Consider the following 8,377-nt stretch of genomic DNA (forward strand, 5'->3'; position numbering starts at 1 on the left):
AAAAAAAAAAAAAAAGCCACTTGTTCAGTTGCTACATGCACTTGTCTACCCCAGTAGGTCTATAGTATCAGGGTTAAAATCTGATAGGTGGTGCCTGAAAAGGGACCCCGCCTCCCCACGGAACAAGGGGTCCCAGAACAAACCCAGCCCATGGCATTCAGTCAGTCATAGTTATTGAGATTCTAGGAAGTCTCTATAAATGTCTCTTGAGTTTATAACTAAAAAGAAAAAAAAAAACCTTCAGAATAAAAAAGCAACAGACTTATAAGGATGGCTTTTGGAGTAAGTCTTTAGGTCATGACATGAATTCTGGCTTACTCAAGGACTAACACCACATGCGTTTTTATTCTGCCTAGGAGCTGTCCCCAGTGCTTCATATCCAGGGGTGGCTTCAGAGAGCAGCGCAGCATCGCCACAGGAGAGAGTAAGTCCAGCTCTGTTCTCTTGCTTTCTAACACGGAGCATGGGAGTTAATAGAATTACATTTCATTTCTAGACTGCACAGGACTTCACAGTGTATTGCTCTGAAAATACTATGAATTTTAAATCCAGTACATTCAGAAATCTAATATCCTTTGGAAGAGCCTAATAGGCCTGTCATGTTGATAATAAAGGATTTCTAGGAAACTCTCTTATTGATAAACTTGTGACCTTCTAACCCAGTAGACTGGGCCCTAACTTCTTTACAGAGAAAGGAAATGGATTCCATGAAGTTTAAAATTAAAAAAGCAATCACACCTTTTAAGCACACAACTATTAACAGGAACTTGTCTACTTAAATGGCAGTAAATTCTACAGATGAAGGTCCACTACAAAGAATTTCAGGGGAAGTACAAAACTGTACTCTGCCCAGGCAGATGGAAGCATTTTTTGAAAAGTTATGTTAAATTATGGGCTGAGACATGGCACAGTAGAGGGAACACTAGAAGTACAGAAGCAAGAAATGGGGTTCAAATCATAGCACCCACATAGAAAGCCAGATAAGCATGGGATTCCACCTGTATCACTCACTCTAATCTTTGCAAGTCACTCTCTATGCACCTGTTTTGAGAACCCCAAAATTCCACCAAGGAACTGATTCCCATGCACACTAAAGTCTTTACTCAAGCTCAAACCCTGGTCACACCATTGTCACTGATGCAGCAGGATGAGAGGGTGAAGCCCTGATCCCAGTTTCAAGCAAGCATTTATAGAGGCAAGCATACAAGCAAGGGGGGGGGGTTCTAGCTTGGCACACATCTGATGTGGGGGGGACTATTAGGGAATTTGTTACCCTTTAAAATGATTGGCTGGTGCTGGGAACCAAACCGTAAACTTTCACAAGTAAATTTCCTAGGTACAACTGTAACTTCTGCTCTCCTCCCGATTGGTGGATACTAGTGCTAGGTGCAGGCGTGTTGGTTAACCTTAGGTCAGGTTCTCTAAGATGGAGCCTGAACCCTAGGTGGAGTTGGTTTGAACTCTCACTATGACCCACCAAGGAGGCCGGGCAAGCATGGCAGCCTGAATTTATTACCCTCATAGAAAGCCAGGCAGGCACAGTAGCCTCCATGTATCACCATCACAGAAAACAGGCAGCTAAGCAGTCCACCCCTATCTCAGAGCCTACCTGGCTCCGAAGCACAAACGGATGAGCCAGAGTAGCTGAATCCATGAATTCTGTCTTTAGTCAAAAAACCTGCTTCAGTAAGAAAAGTGGAAAACAGTTGAGGAAAACACACCCACCTGCAAGCTCTAGTCTTCCTACACATACATAGAAACCAGTATACATACACAAATGAACCCCATACATGCAAGCACACATACACACTGCACACACATATGCACCCAACTGGTTTCTTTTAAATTCTGAACTTAAAAAAATTAAGGAGGCACTGTATCATGACTTATTTATTAAGAAGTAAATTATGAAGACATTCTTCAAAAAGGTGAGGTTTGGTCACTTTGCATTCTCGTTTCTTAGTGTGGACATTATAACTTGCTGTGGCAGGGATAGAGTGACATGGTTCTTGCCCTTGGGACAGATCCAGCAGGGCGTGGGCCTCCAGGAGTGTTGATGGTTGCTATGAGCATAAGGGTTGTTTGTATATATGTGTGTGTGTGTGTGTGTGTGTGTGTGTGTGTGTGTGTGTGTATTTATGTTCCTTCTTCAAGGAATATTCTCTCTCTCTCTCTCTCTCTCTCTTTCTCTGCCAAGGTTAATGACTCCATGATAATTAGGGATAGTAGGAGTCTGGGAAGTGAGGGTGTGTCTATGCCTTAGCAAAATGGTAGAATGCTGTGACCCTTAAGGCTGTGGGAAAGAATCCTGAAAACATGAGTTCAAAAATATATAATTTACCAACTATGAGAAATATAAGGACGCAATATGATTTGTATAAGTAGCTTCAGAGATCTAAAAGAACATAGGCAGCAGCACTACAAGCCAGCTTGTTAGGAAGAGGGAAAGGGATTTAGGGTGGGGAGATCTCAGGGCAAGATCCCACCCAGCTAAACTGTTTTGTTTGTTTGTTTGTTTATGCTTACAAAGGCAGGCAGATTCCTGAGTTCAAGGTCAGCCTGGGACAGAGGGAGTATAGGTCTAGGGATGGTAACTTCAGGTTTCCCACCCTGTTGTCTTATTGTCTGTGCTTGCTGTTTCTTTCTAAGAAACAAGGGGAACCGCGGGGCTGGTGGCATGGGATGCTGATTCATAGGATGATCAAAAGGAATATGTAAATAAAAGACTGAATGCTAAGAGAAAGTTATGTAAAGCACAACACACACAAACACACACACACACACACACACACACACACAGAGAGAGAGAGAGAGAGAGAGAGAGAGAGAGAGAGAGAGAGAGAGAGATCTGAAAAGCTGTCTTGAGCAGAACACAGAGGGAGAGCAAGCAGGTGAGCTTGGATCCACAATCTAGCTTTGAGTCATTTGTTTTGCCATTCTCAAACACCCCTTCCCTCAGAACTCCTCTCCAAGCTGAGGCTGGTCCTTGACAATAACTAAGGTAAAATCAGGAGGCAAAATTTCACTTTGCCTCCCTCCCTTCCCAGTCACTTAATAAGAATGGTAATGTGTGTTTATATGCATGTATTTTATGTTCATGAATGTGAAGGTGCCTGTGGAGCCAGACAAGGCATCAGGTCCCTGGGAGTGGACTTAGAAATGCTTGTGAGCTACTCACCATGGGCACTAGGAACCAACCTCACTCCTCTGCAAGAGCAGCAAATGCTCGTAACTGCTGCTCCGTCTCTCGAGCCCCAAGGAGAACAGGGCTTGTATACAAACATGAAGGCAGGCTTGTATATAGTTCCACGTAACTAACAGTTTTTGTTGGTAGAAGTAGTATTATTACTGAGCGACATAATGCTATTACTGGAAAAATACCCAGTTTAACAAATGGTAATTTAATAATAGATTGTATTAATAAATACATAGAATCTACTTTAAGTGGGCGATTGTCCTACCATGTTGTAACTAGAACTCATATAGGGGAACAACACTCTAAGATAAAAATTAAGACCATTGGAAGTGTCAGGAGGAGAGGAGCCAGCAAAAAGTCAGAGGAAACTTGGTAGCTTCCTGGAGTCTGTGAAAGGTCCCTATGATTGTGGCTTACTTGGGAGCCAGAGCACATGGCTTTTTATCAAAAATGGAACGGGGGGCAGTTTGGGTTTTATGATAAGACTTTCCCAACTGTGATAGCTTTCTGGAAGCATGTCTGAAGAGCATGTCTGTTTCTTATGACAGTTCTTTCATTTGAGGTGGGCAGCCTTTGGTCAGGGATATTGCAGAGACGATTCCAGCACCAGAAGGAACAGGAGAGGGGTGGGTAGTCTTCAGGCTTATTTCCTATTCTGAAAGTTCATAGGTCTCTGTTATATGAGCCATAAGCTGATACAATGAAAAGAAAAGGCACCCATGTTCTATTCTCAATTCTTCTGTGTGCCCTCTCTGCGCCTTCAGGCTGCTCCTGCGTCCTTCCCATGTTTCTGTATGTACAATGGAGGCACTCGGCTTAAGTGTGCTCATTTACATGTGATGCACACAGCAACCATTACTGTAGTGTTCTAGTAGTAATGGTAGAATTCCTTCACTCCTTCAAGATTTATTAGATAAACTTCTGAAAGAAACTATTATTACACTCTCATTTATAAAGTCATATGAGTGGATTTATGGACATTTTGTTATTTGGATTATAACTTAATATTAATTTTGTTGTCCAAGTTATGTCAGATTTGGCCACTGGAAGAACTGGAATATTTTTTCTTTTTTAATTTTTTAGACAGCATCTTGGGCTTTCACTCTATAGATCATACAGTCTTGGAATTCACTATGTAGCTCAGGCTGAACTCTTGAACTCTTGCTTATTCTTCAATGACTCCAGCTGTGTGTGTGTGTATGTGTATATATTTATGTGTGTATGTGTGTGGTGTGTGTGTGTGTATATGTGTGTAAGTTTGTATGGGGTGTGTATGGTGTATGTGTGTGTGTGTGTGAGTGTATGGTGTGTGTATGATATGTGTGAGTGTGTATGTGTGTGTATAGGTGTGTGAGTGTGTGTATTTGTGTGTGTAGTGTGTGCATGTGTGTGACTGTGTGTATATGTGAGTGTGTGTATGTTTGTGAGAGTGTGTGTATTTGTGTGTGAGTGTGTTTGTATACATGTGTGTGTGTATGTGTGTATGTAGCTTCTGGGATTGAGTGCATGGCCTTGAATGTACTAGTCAAGTGCTCCAGAACCTAGGCTTAAGTTTTAATGTTATATAGTACAACAAAAAATTTGTTGTGGTTTTGACTAATGGCAATTACTGTTTAAGAAAAGACCCCTTTTAAAGCTGGTATAGCTGGTCATTACAGAATAGACCAAGTTATCTGAAAAGATTATTGCTTTATTCCTTCTTCCTGAGTACATATTTGTGTGGGCAGATTTTTTTCATATTGTGTCTGTTAAAATAACATATTGTGATAAACTGAATACAGAGATAAACATGAGAATTCAGCCATCTTGTATTAAGCCAGATAGTTTGTCCAAGAATTTGTAAAAATATAAACAATGTCACTCTTCCCACTATTTCAGCTTCACAGCATCTGTTGTTGACTTTTGTATGACATTTGCTTCTTCTGTTAAATTTTCTTTTTATTTTTGAGACAGGGTATCACTCTGCAGCTTTGGCTGGCCTGGAGCTCACTATGTAGACCAGGCTGTCTTAGTTAGGCTTTCATTGGCTATGAAGAGAGATTCATACCTGACAACTTTTATAAAAGGAACAATTTAATTGGTGCTGTCTTAAAAGTTCAGAGGTTAATCCGTTGTCATCATGGAGGGAAACACGGTGGCATGGTGCTGGGAAGGTAGCTAAGAGTTCTGTGTATAGATCCAGAAAGAGAGACACTGGGCCTGACTTGGGCTTCTGAAATCTCAAAGTCTACCCACATTATTTTTTGTTTGTTTGTTTGTTTTTTGTTTTGAGACAGGGTTTCTCTGTTTAGCCCTGGCTGTCCTGGAACTCACTCTGTAGACCAGGCTGGCCTCGAACTCAGAAATCTGCCTGCCTCTGCCTCCCGAGTTCTGGGATTAAAGGCGTGTGCCACCACTGCCTGGCAAAAGCCACTGGGCCCCTTGAGTGCATCAGTGCCTCTGGTGAGTGAAATGTACTCAGATCTGTAACCTAGCAGTGAGACTTGGAGCACTCCTGCCGATGACTGACTGTCTGACTGTTGAGTATTTACATGGACTATGGTGATATCCAAAGGAAAAATGCTTTTATATTTATAAATTATTTCATTGAACTATATGTAAAATGTGTATTAATTTACTCCAAAAATAAAAAAAAGTCCTCCTTAGATGTGAAACTTGGAGGGGAGTCAGTAAATATTTATTGACTGAATGAATAAATACTGATATTTAATATTCTTTCTAAATTCAGATCAGCAATGAAATTGAGAATGTGACAGAGGAGCCCACACAACCAGCTGCTGAACAGATAGCAGAATTCAGTATCCAACTTCTGGGAAAGCAATACAGCGAAGAGCTGCGGGATCCCTCCAGCGCCCTCTACAGGCTCCTCGTGGAAGAGTTTATTTCAGAGGTGCGTGATTTTTTTTTTTTTTTTTTTTTTTTTTTTTTTTTAATTTTTAGAAGAAGCAGCTTTTATTTCTAACATGTGCATTATAGGAAACAAAAATCACCCATGTAGATGGTTCATTTGATTGGATAGCATGGTTGTTTTGGGGGATTAAGTTTCTCATAATGACAACAGTGCTTATGTGTAAGTTAAGGATTCAAGCTGACCATCTACCTATTAGCTTCTTAGGGTTGAAGCTTAGCCATTTCTTCAGAAAATTTTGTGAAAAGTTTAGAAACACAAACTCTTTTTTTAGAAACAATAATTTTCTACCCATTAACGAATAAATGTTCTTTGTAACTCACCACAGCCAAAGGAAAATGAATTCTATGCTTTAATTTTAGTTTGTTGATGTTAGGAGAAATGAATGTCTCTGAACAGCTATGGACTGCTTATCGTTTTTTTTATGGTTTGTTTTTTCGAGACAGAGCTTCTCTGTGTAGCCCTGGCTATCCTGGAACTCACTCTGTAGACCAGGCTGGCTTCGAACTCAGAAATCTGCCTGCTTCTGTCTCCCAAGTGCTGGGATTAAAGGCATGCACCATCTCTGCCACCCCACTCAGCTCTATTTTCTTAATGTGAATACTTTTAAGTGGTCACTCACAGGTATGTAAAGTTAAGAAACACTAGAGGAATGTGGAAATAGATGCCCTTTGTCTCTCCTCTGGGGAGAGATTTTTAAAAAGAGTTTTTTCTAGGGGCTGGAGCGATGGCTCAGTGGTTAAGAGCACTGATTGCTTTTCCAGAGGTTCTGAGTTCAGTTCCCAGCAACCACATGGAGGCTCACACCCATCTGTAATGGGATTTGATGCCCTCTTCTGGTGTGTCTGAAGAGACCAACAGTGTACTTATATACCTAAATCTTAAAAAAAAAGAGATTTTTCTAAATAACCACATGTTAAACCATGTTATTACTCCCCTTCTGGAAGGATTCTGTATTGACCTTGATGCAGAACTCTTCCATTAGACACCATCCATACCTGGTACCTTCTTGTGAGCCTTTGTACTTCTGTAGTCTGGCGCTGAATGCCATCTACTCTTGTATGTGATAACTGGGCACACCATTTCTTCCTGTTTATTTCTTTTCAATTGCTACTTGATTGACTTCTCCTTGACCAAGTTTGTTAATTCCATTACCTTGGCTTAATTTCCTTCCCCGTCATTGTGTCCAGATGGGAAACAAAAATATGTATCTGTCAGCCAAATAGCATCACCACAGCCATCAGACATGGGGGCAGTGTAGGCCAGACAACTCGTTTTCCTAAGTGTGCTGCCAAGTTGCAGGGCTGTATGGTATGTGGAAGAAATGTCAGCCAGGCCAGTGGCCACCTGGCATCAGAAACTGTCTTGAATTGGCTGTCTGGCTTTCCTGCCTGGATTAAGGAGCCTTTAATAAGCTCCAGCATTTCAGTAAACAGCTGCAGGAATGACTGGAGAGTTAGAGGACATCTGATAAATGCTATGAAAGGTGTCCTCTCGGTAATGACTTCATGAAATCCGTGGCCACTATGAGGTGATCTGAGGGTGAGGAATGGTCTGGGCAATCAGGAGCCACCCCTTCTCCTTTCCTCACTACTGTCTGTACCATCATCACCTTCTGACCCCAAGTGACATGTGACCTAATAACTATTTCTTTGAGGAGAAGGCTCTCCCTCTCTCCCTCTCTCCCCATCCATCTTCCTTTCCCTTCCCTCCACTCCCTTCTCCTCCCCTCCCCAGTTCCCTCCCTCCATCCACCTCAGATATCTATTTTATTTCCTCTTCTGAGAAAGATTCAACCAGCCTCCTTGTTATTTGGCTTCTTTGGGTCTGTGGGTTGTAGCATGGTTCTCCTGTACTTTATTGTGGCTAATATCCACGTCTCAGTGTGTACACACACGTCCTTCTGGGTTACCCCATCCAGGATGGTATTTTCTACCAGAAATCTTTTTTATGAGGTTACTAGAGAGAGCATGGTAAACCTGAGGCCATACCAGGTATGACAGAAAGGGCTCAAGTCAGTATAACTGTGGGGGGATCTGAGGAAGGCAGGCCTGGTATGGCAAAGGCAGCTTCTCAGCTTCTCTACTGTGCTTCTACAGTAGGCTGCTGTCAACTGTTCGCTCGTAGGGATGCAGATAAGTATCTTACCTTTCAGGTGAGGCTCAGGAGGCAGGAACCTGTTCATAGTTATTTCTGCCTCTAAATGAGCAGAATGTAAAATCAGGTCTCCCGGCTCTCTCTTCCTCCCTCCCTCCCTCCCTCCCTCCCTTCCT

At 42.0% G+C, this 8,377-nt stretch overlaps 1 protein-coding gene across 2 annotated transcripts in view; it reads left to right on the top strand.

The window, feature by feature from the left end:
* Impg2 (interphotoreceptor matrix proteoglycan 2) overlaps window positions 1–8,377 on the top strand; it is a 72,225-nt gene that overhangs the window by 19,873 nt on the left and 43,975 nt on the right. For both annotated transcript variants that reach the window (XM_031364715.1, XM_031364716.1), the window contains 2 exons: window positions 357–424; window positions 5,925–6,086. In XM_031364715.1, the coding sequence (XP_031220575.1) occupies window positions 357–424; window positions 5,925–6,086 (230 nt within the window). The remainder of the gene's footprint in view (window positions 1–356; window positions 425–5,924; window positions 6,087–8,377) is intronic.

The sequence above is a fragment of the Mastomys coucha genome, unplaced genomic scaffold (genome assembly GCF_008632895.1).
Source record: "Mastomys coucha isolate ucsf_1 unplaced genomic scaffold, UCSF_Mcou_1 pScaffold12, whole genome shotgun sequence".
Taxonomy (NCBI): domain Eukaryota; kingdom Metazoa; phylum Chordata; class Mammalia; order Rodentia; family Muridae; genus Mastomys; species Mastomys coucha.